General features: G+C 37.9%; 1 protein-coding gene across 1 annotated transcript in view; it reads left to right on the forward strand.

The window, feature by feature from the left end:
• The first annotated feature begins 1,371 nt into the window (after positions 1–1,371).
• The window catches only part of LOC140154971 (protein unc-93 homolog A-like), a 28,922-nt gene continuing 7,647 nt past the window's right edge, over positions 1,372–22,646 (forward strand). The window contains exons 1-6 of the mRNA XM_072177633.1: positions 1,372–1,562; positions 13,490–13,739; positions 18,658–18,943; positions 19,776–19,979; positions 20,628–20,705; positions 21,641–21,852. Of these exons, the coding sequence (XP_072033734.1) occupies positions 13,554–13,739; positions 18,658–18,943; positions 19,776–19,979; positions 20,628–20,705; positions 21,641–21,852 (966 nt within the window). The 5' untranslated portion in view covers positions 1,372–1,562; positions 13,490–13,553. The remainder of the gene's footprint in view (positions 1,563–13,489; positions 13,740–18,657; positions 18,944–19,775; positions 19,980–20,627; positions 20,706–21,640; positions 21,853–22,646) is intronic.

The raw sequence follows: 22,646 nt of genomic DNA on the forward strand, positions 1-22,646 counted from the left end.
CCTGTACATCACGGGTTCTCAATTTAGCAAGTACTCGATAGAACATAATGCAGGTTTACCACATCCCGGGTTCTTAGTTGGCAAGTGCCCAATCTAGCACGATGCAGTTTTACCACATCCGGGTTCTCAATAGCAAGTGCTCAATGTAACACAATGTAGTTTTACCACATCCGGGTTCTCAATTAGCAAGTGCTTATTACAATACAATGCAGTTTTACCACATCCGGGTTCTCAATTAGCAAGTGCTCAATACAAAATAATGCAGTTTTACCATAGTTTTACGTACATACTATTATTTATATCATGGTCGTCATCACATGGTGAATTTCTTATCATTAGGGCCTATTTCCAACCAATTATTCATTCTCCTGATGAAGTGATTCTCATCTCATAACTGGGTAGGTTTTTCACGATATAAAAAATAGACATATTCTCCTTTGAACAACGCGGAAACCTTAATAAATTTAATAAAAAAATGATCCCAGTTTTGCACAGACTACTTAGTTGTTACAAATGGACCTTATTATGGGTCTCTATTTTTTTCATTACCCTAAGAGATGGGTAGAATCTCGGCAGCTCCACCCGTAGGCCTACAGCCTGTCGAAAAATAAATACACCCCTACCCGCATCACATGCTCAAATTTTAATTAGCGCCATCTCCGCGTCTCTGTCAATGTCAATGGCTACTGGGGCCTCTGCCGCTGGACTCCCACCAGGTGCCTGTAAGCGGTGATCTGGAGTGCCGTTGGGTGCTATGCACTTTCAACGTACAAGAAATCTACACCCCTTTATACTGGGTCTTTTAAGCGCATCAGACACACAAAATTGCGTTTTTTGATATTCGCGATATAATTCAAATTTCATGCAAAAAAAAAGGGTTTTTGACAAAAATGCATATCTTCAATACGAAAGGTCAAAATATAGTGCAAACGTCGTCGCTATCCGATCCCTTAAAAGTCCTGCTTTAAAAAAAAAATCCAGTCAACTATTACTAATGATAATCTATCTCAACATTCCTGAAAAGACACCCCAACACCAAACAGGGAGTTCGTGGGAATCGTGGCATCACTTGCCGTACGTAGGCCCTACATCTGCCCAGAGTTTGGCACAATTATTTTGCCGAAATCCCGTTTACTCGGCAGTGAGTTTGCCGAAAGCCCGTGTATTCGGTACAGAGGTATTTTCAGCACGGCACTTTCAATTCCCCTTTCGAGCCAAGCATAGCAGCTATGCACATGACCCGTGGGCTGACGGTGACCCGCATATTGATTTTGATAGAAAAAACGTGCAAATGTCTTTCAATCGGCATGATCGGCGTTAAGTACTAGTAGTTTTTTTTTTTTTTTTTTAGTATACATACAGTCTTCTTTTGATGTTTCACCTGGATTTGAATAGTGTTGTTCTTTAATATTCAAATTTTTAATTGCGAGTCTTTTTGTTGTCAAGCATTCTTGGAGTGGGTGTGTAGAAGGCGTGTAGTGGGTTGGTCTGTGGCAAGGCTGCAAGCTTGCTTTAGTCTAGATGATATGAAGCCAGCGACCCACTGACACATTGACATCAAGGTAAAGTAAAGTATGTTTTGAATAACATTGATATGAATACTGTATAAGATTTAATTTCAACAACTGCAGTTTGATCAGGGAAGTGGTTTGATATCTGATTTTTGGCATAGAAATGGCCAGAAGCTAGAAGATAGATAAATGACTGCCAATTTAGGACTGAGTTCCGCAGTGCATGCAGTCATATTTTAACAAAACCGGTCTATCGCAATAGTTAGTAGTAGGCCCTATACTCGAGATATCATTCATCATTGCAATGGAAAATAGATCATAATAATGGGCCTATGATTCACCCTCATGAAATTATTATTTCATTCACAAACTATCATGACTATAGTTCTCTGAAGAGTTTAAATCTGTGTGCCCGGGTATAGTAGGCCTAGCTAGGCATGTAGGGCCTAGGGTTATAGGTTAAGAGCCCGGCCTACAACTACTTCCCCCTGGGCCTGGCCATCTGAATTTCATGTTGACGGTGATGATATCAAATGATGATGATGATGATGATGATGATGATGATGATGATGGTAGATGGTAAGTAAAATTGGGCCTTTTTATATAGGCCTATGTTTAATATCATATTATTGTTGTTAATTTGTGATTGTTGTTAATATTAATTATGAGTTGTTATTATTAATATTAATATAGTTTGCCTAATTCCACTGCCTACGTATATTTAGCAGGGGCTAAATATAGGCTTCATAATAATGTAAACCACTTTTACCATTGAATTATTTAGTATTTCAAACGACATTTTTCGTTAATTATTTACAAATACCGATAAGATTTTTGTTATTTTAATATTATTTCCCAAATCCGGAAATCCGGCAACCTTTTTATGATATAATTTTTTTTTATCTCTGACGTGCATATATTTATAAAATATAAAATATGATTATGCGCAGTGTACATGGTGTAGCAGTTCTGAGTTCATTCATCATATCATTACCACAGTATCAGCACCGGACATGGACATGTTTATACAGTATCTCCTGAGCAAACACGCATGGAATGGATACTCTACTGACCGAGCTGTCAGTATATCAGGGAGAACTTGAATGATTTATATTATTAGCCTAGTCCTAATATTTATATGAAAACATGTGACACGTTAAAAAATTGTTCCTGAACATGCAGATGCTACAATTACCGTGCCTTAAATATGCTTTGAAGTTATGATGAACTATTAATGCCACAGACATGAACTATGAAGAAAAAAAAATCCCATTTAAGCTATGTAGCCTAAGTATTAAACTAACTCTATTTTTGTTCCAAATTTGTCAAATTTACAATAGAAATTTACTGAAATAAGAGGATTTGAAAATTCTAGAAAAAAGGGGTAATTGGGTAGCCAAAGCTAATATGACTTCTAGAGGTCATCGGGTATATTCGACTTCAAAAAAAGGGGACCTTAAATGACAGGCGCGTACCGTCACTTAAAAAGTTTAGTGCCCCCGGCCGGGTATACCTATACCCAGCAAACACAAAATGTTTTTGCAAAAGGTTATAAAAGGTTGCCAAAAACGTTAAACGTTAGTTGGTTTATATATATTTAAAAAATTGTATTTAAGGGTATAGGCCTAATACAATAGCAATGAGCATAAAACGTTTTCATAACATTCAAAAACACAATGTTATTTAAAAGCATGTTCAGTATTGACGAAAAGTGTTTGCAAAAAACGTTGTACAATAACGTTTGTGAGTGTGGTGTGTTTTCATACATAAGGCCGTATAAAATTAATGTTTTGGTTCTCGTCCCCTCCCTCCTCAATTTCTGGGATTTGTCAGATTTTTTTTGATTTTTTATATTTTTCAATTATTTTAGACTTTGGAATGATTTATGAATTTTCATACATATAAATAAGTTTATTAGAGAACAAGGATCACTTCCAAGTCTTTTGTGGTACTCTAGGGGTTTATCCTCAGAATCTCACATTTGAAAAAAAAAAAAAAAGTGCCTCATCGTTTCCTCAAGCACTATTGGAAAAGACCGAAAACTACTGACAATGCTGATTTTACATTGAAAAAAAAAAAAAAAAAAAACACCTCCCTCCCTCATCAATTCATGAAAATCCTCTGGACGAGAACCAAAATATTAATTTTATATGGCCTAACATATAAAAATCGTTTTCATGACCTTTAGGCCCTTCACAATTGATTCCGAGTTTACTGTTCAAGATTTTAAAAATAGGACGAGGTGACTTTTAATTATTAATTATCTATTATTTTCTTTATTTATAGGCCTAGTATTAGTAGGCATGTCCACTAAAAATTGAAGTACTTTTAAATTGATTCAGACCTAACTTATTGGCTGGGAATTGATGAAAGAAACATTTTGGCGTTTAAGGGGGTACTACACCCCTGACCAATTTTGTGCCTATTTTTGCATTTTTTCTCAAAAATTATAGCGCATTGGTGACAAGTAAGATATGTATATTATAGGGGCATGGACTACAACTACTGCACTGGAATTTTTATTTCAACACAGACAACAATTGTGGAGTTACAGTCAAAAATGAGGGAAAACCAATATTTGGTCAATAAATCAATAACTACTTGCCGTGAGTTGCTGAATTTTCAGTGCAGTAGTTGCAGTCCTTGCCCCTATAATATACATATCTTACTTGTAACCAATGCGCTATAATTTTTGAGAAAAATGCAAAAATAGGCACACAATTGACCAGGGGTGTAGTACCCCCTTAAATAATCTTAATCGGACGTTTCATTCCAGAGATATGGCCTTTCGAGTGTCACGGTTTTATATAGGGCTGCTAGAACATGTTAAAAAGTTAAAGTCCAAAAAGGAATACAAACAGAAAGTGCAACTTTAAGGTACTTTTTGTTAATGTATTTATTAACTAGGTTATCTGGAACATTATATTTGCTTATAACAACATGAAAATAAGATCATCCTGAAAATTTAATCGATTTTGTTGACATACAACAAAAAATATAAGACCTCAAAACCCATGGTTTGTTTGGTGAAACCTCAAGCATGATCATAGATGGCCGCCATGGAAAATATCTCCATAGAGGAGATGAACAAAAAGTGCATTATTTCAAATGAAAAGCGGTAGTCTTAAACATTGTTCAATCTTTTAAGGTCAGCACATTTTATCTTCAAAAATTATTATATTTCATCATGGCATAAGTTTGGTAACATTAATCACTACCAATTTTGAGAAATTTGCTCCAACTCAAAGGTTATCTTTACTACATTGAGCAATACACTGTGTGTGCATGGAAGCCATGATGGATAGCATATGAAATGGACATGGTAGTGAAAAGTGCACGGGGAAGTGCATGATTTGAGATGGGTCGCGGTAGGCTTAAACATTCTTAAATTTCTTAACATCCTACACATTTTGTCTTCAAAAATAGTTAAATTTTATGAGTATGTAAGTTTGCTTGTCTGATTCACTCCAAATTCGGAGATAATTGCGTTTGAACACCTGATGCACGGAATGGTGTCACTTCAACCTGTTGTAGTTCTCATCTCATTAAATTTTTCATTAAAAAAGTTGATCTCTTCATGAAGGAAGGTCCTCTCTATTTACTGACCAAACAGGAAAAAGTTTGGTTAATGTTTTCTGGTGGAATCAGGAATTTCTTGAAACACCCTAGGCCTACATTTGGATCAAAACAAGTATGTACGCCATTTAACAGGCCTGGGATTTCTTGTATCGATCAGTTTCTCCATAGACAATACGTGTGTGAGTGCACGCACACAGTAAATGAAAAATCGTTCTAGTGGAAACTGTATTGACAGTGGGCATCCCTAGTATTAGTTATCACAACCAATTATCAACCCGTTTTGACTGGATGGAGCCGGCATTTAATTATTTTATTACTATATGCTTACTTTTACACATAGTATAAGGTGCAGTTATGCTGTTTGTTTATTCATCATTATTATTGATATGATTCATGTTAGAATGTAGCAAGTAAAAGGCATTAAAAGCAGTGTTGGAGGACTCGGGACTCGGACTCGGACTCGAGTCCGGACTCGAGTCCTTTTTTCAAGGACTCGGACTCGGACTTGGACTCGGAAGCTAAGGACTCGGACTCGGACTCGGACTCGGACCCCAAGGACTCGGGGACTCGGCTTCGAGTCCTCCTCGAGTCCGGCAAAATAGGGCTTTTTTTAGGTCTTTTATTTTCGTTCCTTGTAAACTTCTTCTTATGCTTGATCAATGATCACATCACATGATTAATTTAAGTACCGTAATTTTGCATGCAAATAAATTCAGTTTGTAAATAAAAGTACAACCAAAAAGCAAGTTTGCTTTCAGTTAAATATCTTTAATTGGTTAAATGGATTTTAATCATATTCGTTTGTTTTGACATGACTGCTTTGTTAAACGCAAGTCTAAAATGAACATGAATAATAATAATATACTCTGAGGCACTTAAGTTAAATTATTTTTTAAGGGTGTGCGGCGCCAAACTTTGGGAACTATAAGAACTGATTTGGGGGCAAAATAGGGGCTTGATGAACTGAAATTTCAACATATTTGTGGAGGTCTGTGAACTAAAATTGGGCCAAATTATAGGCTTTGGAGCTAACAAATTCAAAATGTTTCCAAAATTGAGTTAAGAGCTGCAATTTTCAGAGTGTTAGGCTCAATGAACTGTTCCCAAGGTATGCTACCTATGGAGCTAAGCAAGAATTATGAGCATGCATGGGGGAAGGTAAAATTGAGGGTAACATTTTTTTGACCGATCGAAAGGGAGGGTGAAAGCAATTTTTGGCAAGCCGAGAGGGGAACAAGCTATTTTTAGCACATATGGGGCATCTTTCAAATAAAACGCTCTAAAAAGGCGTAGAAAACAGTATAAAAACGCTTACATAATGCAAATTTCCCTGCTCGCTGTGCTCGCAACATAATATCAAAACCATTTAAAGTTTGTAAATTGGCATCCCCAATAAATGGCATGTGCAATGGGGTGCAAAGATTTTGGCATGCCGGGAGGGGGGCAAGCAATTTTGGCAGGCCGAGAGGGATAAGCATTTTTGCAATTTCACCCCTCCCTGGGCTCCGCATTATTATTGCACAGCCCCAAAACAATACTAGGCATGCTAGGTGGGACTAGCAAATTATGTATTTACAAGAAAATAATATAGAACTAAAATTCTGGTTAAGTATATGCCTATGTTGATAAAGTATTGGTGAAAACCCTGGGGCTTGAATTTGATACAAAAGGACTCGGACTCGGACTCGGACTCGAACATTGAGGACTCGGACTCGGACTCGGACATCAGAAATTGGCAGGGACTCGGACTCGGACTTGGACTCGGACACCAAGGACTCGGACTCGGACTCGGACTCGGACTCGGATGGTGAGGACTCGACTACAACACTGATTAAAAGCAATTTTAAAGGACAAAATGCAAAATATAAATAAAATAATTACATTTTTTGCAGTTTTCAATTTTGGACGCAGGCGGTTAACAGTAAACTAAGAATTGAGCATCATAGGCCTACTATAGTATACTAGTATAACTTGACATTTACAGTTCACGGATCAGGTGTAGGCCTATAGTGCTTGCTTACTTGCTTATTTCCTTATTTCGGGTGGTTTTCCCAAACCACGACAGCTTTCCATATCCTCCTGTCCCGCATCGCCGCTCCCAGGTCAGATGCTTCTAGTCCAGTGTCCTGCTTGAGTATACATCTACATAATAGGGGTAGTACCAGGGTTTCTTATTCCATGTTTGGGTGTCCAGGTTATCAGATTGGCGACAGGTTCGCACTTACTCCTGAAGCAGTGTCCAGCGAAGCGTGTCCTCCTTTCTCTGATCTTCTCTGAGAGTCTCGGAAGGTCTCCATACAGCTTTTTGTTGTTTATGTGCTGCTTCCAATGGATGTTGTATGTACACTGCCCTAAGCATTCGAGTGTAACAGCCGTCCAGCTCTTTAGATAGTTTTGGAGTTATGGTCCAGGCTTCGCATCCATATGTTAACACAGACTCCACTGTTGCACTGAAAACCCGCAGTTTTAGTTTCTTTGGAAGAGCAGACTTCCAGATCTTGCTTAGGCTGTTACATGCTCTCCAAGCAGCTGCCGTGTTTTGACATCATGCTCTGTGCTAGCCATCCACGCTCCGAGATATTTGAAGTCTTTCACTTCATCTAGCTTTGTGCCATTATTTGTGCTGATGTTAACCTGCTGATCTTGGTTAAGAGGCAGTCTCCCTTATTATGTACGGATTTGCGATACAAAAAAAAATAGAATTGTCTCTAAAAAATAATTTTGGTACATATTAGCACCAACAACTCACATGTAAAATATGAGCGTGCACAGCGCCCTCGTTCAGCTTGAAATTTTTTTTGAAATTTTAGCCTCTCTGAGCCTTACTTGCAAATGGTAAACTTTGGAGGTGCATAACATCGTGCGCCATCATCATCCCAACCTGCATTTTGCATTTTTTTAAAGTACCAAATGGTTACATTACAAAAACCAAGAAAAAAAATTGGGATCTTGATGGCGCACAAAATCAACAAATCCAATGATTTGATGAAAAAGCGCCCTCGTGCAAACTTCAAAGCATCATAACGGGCTGCGCCATCAAGATCCCAAGTCCGAACAAGTTTGAAATTAAAGACCTCCATGGCAAGTTTCATTTTTCAGCAAAAATTTTTTGGGATTTCATTGGCGCACCGAGTTAACAGAGGTCAAAGGTCAAAATTTCCTATTTTCGCACATATTTGCATGCCTGTATTATTGCGCGCCAACGTCACCTGACTCTCCGAATAGCATTTCATCAAAGAAGAGTTAATTCTCTGCAAGAACTGAAAAAATTAGCTTGGGATCTCTTGATCTTCATATTTTTCTGATTTTTTGAAAATGGACTTAGCCTCATTTTGGAGGTCAATTTGACCTCTTTTTCCACTCGCTGCACAATGTGGGCTTTTTACTGCATCACAAAAAGATGCGCCAACAAGATCCCAATTTTATTTTTCATCGTCTAGCTTCTTTGGCGACCAGTAGACAAAAAACAATTAACAGCTAATTGGGTTCATGTGGGCGCACTAATATAAAAGAGGTCAAAGGTCAAGCTTTGTGCCAAAGTGATGCATATTTGCCTATGTGCGGCACGAAAGTGGAACTTTGACCCGCAATAAAAATGTGCGCCAACAAGATCCCATCTTACTTTTTGGATGATTGGATAAAGGGGCTTATGTATAACTGATAACAAGTAAAAAAAAAGTGGGATCATGTGGGCGCACTAATTCAAAAGAGGTCAAAGTTCATACTTTGTGCCGAATTGGCATTACTTTGCCTATGTGCAGCACAAAAGTAGAACTTTGACCCGCAATAAAAATGTGCGCCAACAAGATCCCATCTTACTTTTTGGATGATTGGATAAAGGGGCTTATGTATAACTGATAACAAGTAAAAAAAAGTGGGATCATGTGGGCGCACTAATTCAATAGAGGTCAAAGTTCATACTTCATACAAAATTAACCGATTTTTAGCCTAAAGTTGCCGAATTCAGCAACCTTTCACTCAAATTTTGCAAAATATGACTAAGTATTTTGACAAAATTTTTTTTTCTCTCACCAACTACCATGATGGAATCAGCATCATCTGAAATGCACTCACACAAGTTTCTATGAGACATGTCTGGTGATCCCCATTGAAAAAAAAAAATTCGGCACAAAGTATGAACTTTGACCTCTATTGAATTAGTGCGCCCACATGATCCCACTTTTTTTTACTTGTTATTAGTTATACATAAGCCCCTTTATCCAATCATCCAAAAAGTAAGATGGGATCTTGTTGGCGCACATTTTTATTGCGGGTCAAAGTTCCACTTATGTGCTGCACATAGGCAAAATAATGCCAATTCGGCACAAAGTATGAACTTTGACCTCTATTGAATTAGTGCGCCCACATGATCCCACTTTTTTTTTACTTGCTATCAGTTATACATAAGCCCCTTTATCCAATCATCCAAAAAGTAAGATGGGATCTTGTTGGCGCACATGTTTATTGCGGGTCAAAGTTCCACTTTCGTGCTGCACATAGGCAAATATGCATCACTTTGGCACAAAGCTTGACCTTTGACCTCTTTTATATTAGTGCGCCCACATGATCCCAATTAGCTGTTGCTTGTTTTTTGTCTACTGGTCGCTAAAGAAGCTAGACGATGAAAAATAAAATTGGGATCTTGTTGGCGCATCTTTTTGTGATGCAGTAAAAAGCCCACATTGTGCAGCGAGTGGCAAAAAGAGGTCAAATTGACCTCCAAAATGAGGCTAAGTCCATTTTCACAAAATCAGAAAAATATGAAGATCAAGAGATCCCAAGCTAATTTTTTCAGTTCTTGCAGAGAATTAACTCTTCTTTGATGAAATGCTATTCGGAGAGTCAGGTGACGTTGGCGCGCAATAATACAGGTATGCAAATATGTGCGAAAATTGGAAATTTTGACCTTTGACCTCTGTTAACTCGGTGCGCCAATGAAATCCCAAAAAATTTTTGCTGAAAAATGAAACTTGCCATGGAGGTCTTTAATTTCAAACTTGTTTGGACTTGGGATCTTGATGGCGCAGCCCGTTATGATGCTTTAAAGTTTGCACGAGGGCGCTTTTCATCAAATCAATGGATTTGCTGATTTTGTGCGCCATCAAGATCCCAATTTTTTTTCTTGGTTTTTGTAATGTAACCATTTGGTACTTTAAAAAAATGCAAAATGCAGGTTGGGATGATGATGGCGCACGATGTTATGCACCTCCAAAGTTTACCATTTGCAAGTAAGGCTCAGAGAGGCTGAAATTTCAAGAATTTTTTCAAGCTGAACGAGGGCGCTGTGCACGCTCATATTTTACATGTGAGTTGTTGGTGCTAATATGTACCAAAATTATTTTTTAGAGACAATTCTATTTTTTTTTGTATCACAACCCCCCTTATTCATGTACATAATAAGGGAGACTGGCTCTTAAAAGACATGAACTTTATCTTGGTGGCATTCATCTTTAAGCCGACTCTTCCGATTGATGTTTCGACCCTTTGCAGCAGTTCCTGAGCTTGTTCAATTTCTTCTGACAGGAGGGCGATGTCATCCGCAAAGTCCAGGTCGGTTACCACTTGTGGCCCAACTCGTCTGCTCTTTCTCCTTACTAGATGAAATTCAAGTGCTTCTTCCTTGCCATCTATTGCCATTCTCAAAGCATAGTCGAGCACTATCACAAACATATAGGGTATCGCCTTGTAGAACTCCGGCTAGGATGTCAAACAGCTCTTTTTCCCCATCAGGGGAGATTACTTTGGCTCTGGTTTTCTTGTAAGTCCTTCCAATTGCATCCACAATCTGTTTTGGTATTCCATAGGCTATGAGGATCTGTAGCATCTTGCCTCGGTGAATAGTATCGAAGGCTTTTCTGAAGTCAATGAATGTTATTATAGCTGGTAGATTTTTGGCCTTCACTCCTTCTATTATCCTTCTAAGAGCCAGTATGTGGCTGACAGTTGTTCTTCCCACTCTGAAACCATTCTGGTTGTTTCTCAAAAGTTTATAAACTTCGGGTTAGACTTGTACCCTATAATGTATGCTATTCCTGTTACCATAGAATATGCTTAAGCCCATCTATCATTAATATGGCTATATCGAAGTAATTCAGCAAAAGCACAGTGCTTTGGCAGATATTAATATTTCTATAAATGACCGGTTTCGGTTTAAATATATGAAAAACAGACATTTTCTGTAAAAATCACACATACCTGACTCACTCGATTACCCCATATCACATATGCTAATACATGAGCTTGGAGATTGAGGGCAGCATACAAAGAAGTTAATGGGGGTGTTTCGCTTTGCCCCGTGGTCCACTTTGCACCGGTCTCCCCCCTATGTAAGGGATGAACTGCACTGTGCGTATGAGATATGGGTTCAAGCGGAAACATATAGTTCACTCCGTGAACGAAAACATCATGTATACCAAAACCCAAAATGCAACCCGTAATAAAACACTTTAAAAACGTTTTGTGCTTGCTGGGTCCGGGCTGGGTCATTTGGGTCATCCGGGGGAAAATCACCATAGATTTTTGCAGGTTCATGAAGTTTGGTGGGACGAAGCGAGACAAAAAAATGTCGAGGTCATTTTGGGGTCATTCGGGGTCAAATCGCCACAGATCATTGGTTCATTGCAGGTTCATGAAATTTGGAAGGAACACAAAAAACCTCAAGGTTGTTTTGGGGTTGTTCGGGGTCAAATCGCCATAGATTGTTGTAGGTTCATGAAATTTGGTAGGAACGACTACTGGGCCGTAGAGAGACAAAAGAAATGTCAAGGTCATTTTGGGGTCATTCGGCGTCAAACCGCCATAGATTGTTGCAGGTTCATTTATTTCTGCTAAAGTAAAAGTAATCGTGGAAGCATGCGGTCGCGAAAGCAGGCGAGACTCGTGGTTAGAGAAACACCTTGTATATGGAAGGTCATGACAGGTTTTCGCTTCAAAGGATCATTTGTCCGATTTAGTCAAATTTCCAAAGGGTCATTTGTCCGACACTGTTGGCCATTACTCCGATACTCCATTGTTAATCCGAAAGGTTTTAGTCCAAAAGTGGTCTACTCCAAAATGTTTTGTTCCGAAGGGGCATTGTATATGTATAGGCTCGTGCACTAGGTCGTTACTCCGAAAAAGCAAACTGCTTCTGAACAATATTTTCTGGGGAAAGACCCTTCGGAGCAAACCAGAGCAAAAAGACGATTGCATGGGGCTTACGATTGTCATTTTTGGAGCAATTCCTTCGGGAAAATAACTTTTTTGGTATAGTTAAAACCTGTCGAAATAGATTACTTTCGGAACAAAAATCCTTCAGAGCAAAAACCACTCGGAACAAAACACCTCCGGTATAGATCTGCACCCGACTCTTCGTCCCAGTAGTTGAGGTGCACGGGACCATGGCACATGTGAAATTTTTTATTTAAAAAAAGAGAGAACATATGCAGATATTTAAACTCCAGGGGCACTAACACAAATGACCATATGGCATGTATGGTATTCTCCCCCGGATTCCCGGAAAGTCCATGTTTTTAGACCGCGCAGCTCCGAAAGACCCCTGAATGCAACAGACCACTGATTTTGATCATTTCAGCTCTACATACCATATTTATATGGGTTCATTCCAAGGTTTGTTCAAGGCGATTTTCAACCAGAAAGCCGTGATAGAGCACACGATCCATTTTGTTTAAAAGAATTTACATTTTGCACAAGTAGAGTTTTTTCTCATAAAACATATTTTTTATTATATTTTATGCCATGGTATTTTCATGCATGCTCCGCATGAATTACAGTGTCAACAATAATGCACGTATACACCCAAAGTTCATTACCTCAATGAAAATCATAAATTCAATAACTGTTGGTTTTGAGGGGCTAATGTCCATTTTGATTTTGGTAATGTTATCATTATGATATGAAAGATAACAGCGAACATCAAACTGGATAAAATCACGAATGTTGAAAGACCGAATAGAATAAGCTGCCTTCCATGCCACATTGAAATTGCCGGGTGAAATTGACGACTGTTAAGGGGGTACTACACCCCTGCCCAATTTTGCATTTTTCTCAACAATTATAGCGCATTGGTGACAAGTAAGATATGTATATTACAGGGCAAGGACTACAACTATTGCGCTGGAAATTTTATTTCAGCACAGACAACAGTTGTGGAGTTACAGTCAAAAATGAGGGAAAACCAATATTTGATCAATAAATCAACTTGCTTTGAGTTGCTGAATTTTCAGTACAGTAGTTGTAGTCCTTGCCCCTATAATATACATATCGTACTTGTCACCAATGTGCTAAAAATTTTGAGAAAATGCAAAAATATGCATAAAATTGGCCAGGGGTGTAGTACCCCCTTAAGAAATTGTTGAAAACGATTTGATCATCAGACTTCGTTTGATTTAACTACACAGTTCGCACGTGGATACGCTGTTAACCCGACACAAACCCATCTTCCGGTGAAAAGTGAAAAACATTATGGAGAAAAAGAAATACGAACCTGTACCTCTTGCGGATAAGACATCGTTATCGATATCGAATAATAATGTAGCACACACTGAAGACACAGAGGACCATTTCGAGGAGGATTGGGGAAAAAAGAAGATATTACGTAATCTTATTATTGTCAGCGCAGCTTTTTTCCTGTTGTTTACCGCCTTTCAGGTAAGTGTTTGGCATTAAGACGAAAAATAAAAAAGAAAAAAAGAAAACAAAAAACCCTCTTCTATATGGCCCTATCGACCCAGATATTTATCATCTTGGTGGTTGTTTTAGCAGCATGAAACTAAAAACATATTGTTTTTGGCCGAAGCGGGTTGATTTTGATAGAAATTTGTTTAGTATTTTGAAATTCAGATTTTTTTTAAATAGATTTTTGAAGCTTTGGTGATTTTTATGGGTCATTTAGCCTGAAAATTACCGATGTCTTACGGTCGTTCACCCAGGCCTACTTTTATCTTTTCTATAAGGCAGCTTTTCACTTGACCGGTCAGGACTCCGAAGCGTGTCCCTGCTCGGATTGTCCTTAAACAAACAAACGAAAAAACAAACAAACAAACATGAAAATGCCAATCATCTGAATCTGATTTGTTTGGGCCGGTCAGTCCACCAAAGGACATAAGTAGTGAGAAACACCCCACCTTTGGCGTTTTGATCATTTGCTGTTTAGTCTGTAGGCTACAGGGCGTATCTAAAAAATTAATCTTCAAAGTATTTGTTTTCGACCTAGAAGAAAAGAGATATTGGAAATATATTTTGCTTGGTGTCGACTAAGTCGGGAGTTTTTGTGTGTATAAAAAAAAAAAAATTTAGAGCTTTTGTTTTGACAAGTCATATTCAATGGGGCACCACCATTCACCAAAATTCACCTGATCCAATTTGTTTGTATATTGCGTCATTTTCTATAGATGATGACTGTTTATAATGAAGGAAAAAGTGACATGTCTCATTTAAGACAAACCATCACGATATGCTAATTAGCATGTCGTGCTACCTGAAAAGTGGACCAATTAGAGGGTTCTCTATAATACTTAATAAGTTAATATGTAAATCACAATATATCCGGGTATTACGGTGTACCATGAGGGACATGCAAACTTTTTAAAAGGTTTTGGTGGCTTTCAAAAGAGCCGTTCACTGGATGGAGACTGCTCCTTGTCTACAGAAAACAAGCAGACCTCGCCTATCTGCTCATTTTAAAGGTTTGGTGGCTCTGAAAAGAGCCGTTCACTGAAGACTGACCCTTGTCTACAAAAAACAAGCAGACCTCGCCTATCTGCTAAATTTAAAGGTTTGGTGGCTCTGAAAAGAGCCGTTTATTGAAGACTGCCGCTTGTCAACGGAAAACAAGCAGACCTCGCCTATCTGCTAAATTTAAAGGTTTGGTGGCTCTGAAAAGAGCCGTTCACTGAAGCTACTACTGACAAAAGCTTTACAGTTCTTCTTTTCAGAGCCACCAAACCTTTAAATTTAGCAGATAGGCGAGGTCTGCTTGTTTTCTGAACAAGGACTGTCTTCAGTGAACAACTCATTTCAGAAACTATCAGTAAACAAGGGCGGCCTACATGCATCTCACTCTTAGGTAGGCCTACTTTGTCCTGAAGAAGTCAGAGCTACTACTGATGAAAGCTTAACAGTTCTAAACTTGTCCGACGGTGAACCCGCTAAAAACCCACTAATTGTTATGAATTCCCGTCGTAAAAGCCAGCAAAAGTTACCAAAAAATAGTTTGAAGTTAGCAAAAAGGGTTTGAAGTTAGCAGCAAAAAAAAGGGTTTGAAGTTAGCAAAAAATGATTGTTGAAGTTTGCAAAAAGTGATTGAAGTTAAATCCCATACTATTATAGATTCAGGAAAATTTCCCCATGTCCCCCAGTGTTGACGCTGCCCGTGGTGACCCATGATGAATATTCTTTTGACTCAGTATACCGGAAGTACGTAGTGGCTTACGTGCTTGTCACTAGGCCTAAACCAGTAAACCACGATAACAACCAAACCAATGACGAAAGGTTATCTGCATAGTATGACCTATCCAACCGCGCGGAATAATTCTTTGGTATAGTTAGCTACAATGCATATGGGCCCAAAATAATTGCCCTTAATCGAACTACCCTAAACTAAATCTTGAAAATCGTGAGAAAAAAGTTTAATTACTGTGTACACACATTGGTAATGTGTAACATTGGTATACATGTATACAGTAGAATATTTAATATGTATCGTATATTTTTGAAATTCAATAAAAGCTGTTTTGGGTTTTTTTTATTTTTTTTTATTCAACCCGATTCTCTAGTCTGGCTATTCGCAATTTTCCTGTTCTAGTTTGTTTTCGCAAAGTTAATCTCAAAGTTGGAGTCGAAATGCCATCAAAGTTGATTCTTTGATGTGATGTGGCAATCCTATATGGTGGTGGTGGTGGTGGTGTGAAAGATACCCACGTGAGCTAATTTGAGATCACCTTAAAATAGGCTTAGAATGTTCAATAAGTGGTTTTAGACTAGGATAAAACGGTGTGCAGGTTCTTGTCCAAGACTCGTGAGTCGTTAGTCAGAAAGTTAGGGTAGGTGTTATAGGCAGCATAGCGCAGCCATGCAGGACTTCCGAGGGCAGCAAAGGTGGGCAAGGCAACCTTCAAGAGGGGTAAAAATTGGGCTAAAAAGTATTTTAAAAAAAGCCTACAAATCTTTAAGTATTAGGGCAGCCAGCATCACTCGGGAGGGGAAAATCGGATTGGATGGGGTGGGGACTTCTCACATGGGGGAGTTTCCCCTTCCCCCTTAGCTATACACTGCATAACAGAGCAACACTTAATAAACACTTTAACACTTCATAAACACTTGTTTGTACAGTGAAGGTATAGGGGTGTTAATTTATAAACACCAAAACACGTTTAGAAATATGAAGATGTTTGTTTTTTAACACAAGATAGTGTTTAAAATATGTATTTAAACACTATCTTGTTTAAAAAGTCTTAATTTTTATTAAGTGTTGTTGCTAAAATCTGTTTTGCAGTGTACGCCACTAAATACTAATAGGTTAAGGTTAGGGTATACCAAACGTTTCGGACTCACGCACATAGGACTCGTGCACCTTAGGGCTAGCGGATATAGACCGTTGAAACGAATACCATAATGACAATACTGAGTGATAGTAACGCAACAATTCTTATCAAATCTGTGTATACAGTAGTCATCAATTTATCTATTCCATTGCCTAATCTTACCGGTTATCAATTACAGTAATCAAATTATTATATGGTAAGGTTAAAATGGCAAATGAAGAGATTTCTGTCTCCACTTCAATCAATCAATCATTCGTTGGCATTTAATAAAGTCAACAAGCAAACGCCTATGGTGCTACCAATTATGACACCCAATAACAGGACTGCGCAATAAAACTAGCAAGCACCTATATGGTGCTACCCAATTATGACACCCCAAAACAGGACTGCACACTATGGCGCTACCCAATTATGACACCCAATAGGACTACGCAATAAAACAAGTAGCATATACCCAATTATGACACCCAATAACATGACTGCGCAATAAAACAAGCAAACGCATATGGCGCTTCCCAATTATGACACCCAATAGGACTGCGCAGTAAAACAATCAAACACTTGTGGCGCTACCATTATTATGACTATGGCACCAAACAACAGGACTGTGCAATAAAACATTTGCGCTACCCAATTATGACGCACAATAACAGGACTGCGCAATAATACAAACACATATGGCGCTACCTAATTATGACACCCAATTACAGGACTGCGCAAATAAACAAGCAAGCACCTATTACGCTACCTAATTATAATACCCGACAATTGGACTGCAGTAACCATACCCAATTATGACACCCAATAACTAGACTGCGCAACAAAACAATCAAGCACATATTGCACTGCCAATTATGACACCCAATAACAGGAGTGAGGACTGCGCAATCATGGAATCGCACACCTATGACGCTACCCAATTATGACACCCAATAACTGGATTGCACATAACGTACAATAAAACAAACGCCTATGGTGCTACAAATTATGACACGTTTGTACCTAATAACAATACTGCGATATAAAACAAGCGAATTTCTATCATGGTGTTACTAATTATGACGCCAAGATAACAGGACTGCGCAATAAAACAATCAAACGGCTATGGCGCTGACACCCAATAACAGGACACATGAGGATGTAGATTCATCCATTCAGATAACCCCATTATGAAATTCACCCTCCTTTTGTGAAAGAATAAGGGCATGTTTTTCATAGTGGTGCCACCAGATTGCAATCGTTGTTACTCAATTAATCATTACATTGTAAAAACAGTGTTTAGCGATTAAACACTTTTCTAAACATAATTTTGCCACCACTTTGTAAACATGTTTTTCGCTAAACATCATGTGTCAAACATTGGTCAGTGATGGTGTTTAATTTCTAAACATCTGACATCCATATTCAAAATATAACGTTTCTACACACATTCTTGCCACCACTTTCTAAACACTGTTTTTACAGTGTATGCATGGTTGTTTGATGGCATGTAAAATTGGTCATTTTAAAGAAAAATTGAACAATGGTGGCGCTGTTTATATATAAAATCTTGTTTGCATCTTTACAAAGGGCAGACACTTGTAAAATGGTATTAAAATACCAGCAAACAGACTAACAAATGACAAGGGAATTTTCCAAAAACTTTTTATCATGAAATGTAAAGTATAACTCATTTCAAATTCAAATTTAAAATATATGTAAATAGCGCCCTCAATTTTCACACAAATGTTCAGTTTATAGAATGAAATCTACCACAAAAAAACAGAAAAAGATTAATAATTTGATATAGAAACGGAAATCTATGTTGAAAATTGCTAGAAACTATATGTGTATATACAGTTTATAGTGATAGTTCTTGGTATTATTCAAGTCTATAATTGAACATTATAAATAAATAATAATAAATGATCACATCAAACATTGTGAAGAGGCGCGCAAATGTTGCAATGGCAATTCCGCAAAAAATATAATCAAAAGTGATCGTTATGCTCAAACACTTATATATTTTTGCTATTATTTTCCAGGGACTATCAAATCTTCAGAGCAGCATAAACTGTGACCACGGATTAGGTGTAGCCTCTCTCGCAACTATATTTGGTACAATCACCTTCTCTGCTCTATTTGTACCATCATTTGTAATCAAACACATAAGCATCAAATGGACGTTGGTAACTTCGATGTGCTGTTATACCATTTACTATGCTTCCAATTTTTACCCAACATGGTACACGTTGATCCCGCCGTCCGTTTTACTTGGTCTTTCAGGAGCACCTTTGTGGGCTGCACAATCTACTTATTTAACAACTGTTGGTAAGTGTGTGTCAACGAGGGAAAATGCGCAATTGCAATATGCTTGTACAGTGACATTTTAAACATTCTTTACATTAATTCTCATTCCCCCAAATATACATTACCCCATATTTTCCATTAAACAGACTTGAAATTGGGAAACCGACCGACATCGTTTTAATGCAAAAGAAAATAACCGTTTGATCTTATGATCTTCATAAATGCATTATTCACATATTATTGTGGTCCTCCAGCCCGTCAGGGCTTTAACATCAAGGCCCCAAGCCCGGGAGGGCTGAGGCCGGAAACTCTCATAGTGAGGATTTCAGTTGCAAATATGGAGTTCCAAATAAGAAACGACCTTCTTGCCTTGTTATATATACAACTTATTCAAATAAGTGTGGATAACTTAAAAAAGAACCCTGATATTACTTGCCTACCCCCGGGCCTACCCAACAAAGATACCTCGAAAATTGGCTCGACTCGACACGAATAACCATTCTGGGATGAAGTTTGCTACACTATGAATACACTATGAACAGAACTACCACACTCAATGTTGTGTCAATTTATTTTTTAATCAATTCAGTTGTTATAACCCATTCAACTAACCAAATGATATTAATTTAGCATTGCATAAAACTGTTTTCATTGGTTATGGCATAATCAGAAAACAGCCGGTTACCTCAAAATTTAAAATAGGCCTAAGCCCAACAAATAATTCTATGAGTGCATGCACGTGGGAACATAATAAGGCCAAAAATTTGTTAGATTTCCTTTCTGCAGAATCATATTTCCCATATATATCACGTTGTTTCTCGTGTGTTTTTTTTTTGGTTTTTTTTTATTACAGGCATAAAGTATTCATTAATGACAAAAGAAACCCGTGACGTTGTAGTCAGTCGATTCTTTGGAATATTTTTCCTTTTCTTCCAAGCAAGCCAAGTCCTTGGCAATCTTATATCGTCTTTGGTTTTCTCACATAAGCAAGATGCCGATGAAACAACACAATCAAGTTTTGAATGCGGGTCAATCATGGCAATGACTTGCCAATCAGGTAATATTGCACTTATTGAAATAAAAAAGGTATGTTTAGAGAATTGTTGAAAATGAAATAGTTGTCACACAATCATCCTCGTCATCAGTGTCATCACCGCTCTCATCTTCGTCGGTGTCGTTGGCCAGAAAGCTCTGGTAAAACGTTGGAACAAAAATTGTAAGGCCTGAAGATGACTTCAGCCCCCACCGTATTAAAAATCCGGGCCATACCAGAGCTGTAGGATGTATTTTAGCGAAGCACCGAGAATCTGGGGGTATACAAACTACATCCAGCATGTCCAGGGCATCATACCACGCATACAGTCGATGTAAGCCTTCGACGTTTCGTTAAACCACATAACCTTGGTGTGAAAGTTCTCATATCTAACTAGGTCAGCCACAATATCAATTCTCCCCATTATGTCAGCAATTTGCCCTGCTTGAACTTATTGGTTCCAACCAGGATACGCAGTGCTTCAAATGGGAAGTCAACCGCTAAATTGGCGACACGACAACCTGTCACCACTATAACTGTCCTTTACGCATTGCTTAGTCTTGATATAGAAAGGAGTAACACAAACGAAGTAAAATGACCAAGTGATTGCTGTCATCATGAAATTATTTTTGTTTATTTTTCATTGTTTTTATGTTTCCTTTTTTTTATCAGGCGACAGTGGCTATGGCAATACAACGAGCATCTGCGAGGAAACTAAACCGCCCAAAGATCTCACCAACATTGTTATAGGTTCGTTAAAGTGATTTCATTTTTCAGTTGTATAATTTTGAAAATATTTCTTTGATATAAAAGTGAAATCCTAGCTCAAACAATTAATATTTAAAAATATGCTCTTTTTGCACTAAGTTATTGGTCAGAACACACACTTGGGCAAAGTGAAGTTATTATTAATATAATAATTATAACAATAGCTTTATTTATTCACGGTAAAACGTGCCCAATGCTCAATATAATCATTGTTCTTCCATATGTCCGTGACTGACGATTAACAGTGTACATATTTGAATGGCAGGTTTACAAATTAGTACAATTAATAAAACAATAGTCAATTAACATTTTTCGTAATTGACCACTTCGCTGCCGTTGGCGGCGTTTGGCTCTGTTAACTCCAATTAAACCGGAGTTAGCTAAACAGAAAACTGAAAGCGAGGTTAAAGATGTTAATTTGCCAAGTAACTGTAAGTGTAAGGACTATCTAGCTGAGACTTGGTACATATGTAGTACGAGTACAATAAAATTATATTACGTTTAGCATTTTGCTGATTTTAATCTGCATGAGTAATTAGAGAGTTAAAAAGAAATTAACCCTAATTATACTTCTATTGTGCTTGTACTACAGTATGTATAATAAGTCTCAGCTAGATAGTCCTTATAGTTAACTTTGCATAATTGGGCGTGTTTAATTTGCATCTTTGGCCTCACTTTCAGTTTTCCACTTCGCTAACTCCGGGATTCCGACGTCAGGGACGTAGCAAGAACCTCGGGAGCCCATGGACAAGGAGCAGTCTGGAGCCCTTTTAACTTCTCCTTTATCAGCCGTATCCCTCGCTTTTGCTTGGGGCCCCTGATCCCTTGGCCCTGGACTTCGTCCACCCTGCCCACCCGCTTGCTACTTCCCTGTTCGACGTCCATGCCTCTAACGTCCTCTACTTTCTCCCAACCAGCTTTATACACAGGATGTGGTGCATGCTCAGCTCTTTTAATCGTTTTCTGCTTGGATCCCATAAAACAAAGCACAAAAAACAAGAACAGGGACACCATGGAACTAGTTGGCGCCACTTTGGGTCTGATGATGGACAGACGCGTCATGTTGCTCATTCCGCTTACTATTTTTAACGGTTTGGAACAAGCTTACGTGCAAGGGGATTTTACAAAGGTAATTGATGTATTTACGTTGTTAACATATGATTCTATCAAAAAACGCACAATTACATCAAAATATGGAGGAGGTGCAACTGAAGGCAAAAAGATACGTGAAAATTGTTGCACTTTCTTTACACCATATTGAGTCCTACGTGACTCATTTTGTTGCTCTGGTCCCTTTTTACTCAACATTGAGTAATTTTTATTTAGAGCGTGTTGATCAAGTCTATCAAGAACGGGTGATTTAAACGATTTTAAATGAATACTGCGTCTTCAATATGTTAATCATTGACAGCGAATAATTTAATAATGACATCAAGGAATAAGCTTGCTTTTGAATCAATTCATTATTGGATACATTAAAAATGATTTAATACATTAACAATGATGAAGGAGTATGAGTTAACTGTCACCATTTGAAAGTCATTGAATGTGATGTACCATTAAGCATATCATTGACAGAAATATTGGCATACCGTATTCGATCTAATAAGCACCCCTCCTCTAATAAGCGCTCTAACTATTGGGAGTCACAACGAACTAAGTGCTATTTACAACTTAATTCGATCATGAGCTGAATGAAATAAATTTCTAAACTTTCCACTTTAGGATAATGATGATTTTGATTTCAGATAATGTATTTTGAATAATATATCAGTGAAATCTCCCCTTTGTAACTTACATTTCATAAGTTTAATAAGCATCCCGGGCGCTAATTGGGTAATACAGCATATTCTACATTTTGATGAATATCCTATGTATTTACAGTGCCTCAAACCTTACTCAATAAACCAGGTTTTGTTTAAA

This window comes from Amphiura filiformis, chromosome 6 (assembly GCF_039555335.1).
Source record: "Amphiura filiformis chromosome 6, Afil_fr2py, whole genome shotgun sequence".
NCBI classification, from domain to species: domain Eukaryota; kingdom Metazoa; phylum Echinodermata; class Ophiuroidea; order Amphilepidida; family Amphiuridae; genus Amphiura; species Amphiura filiformis.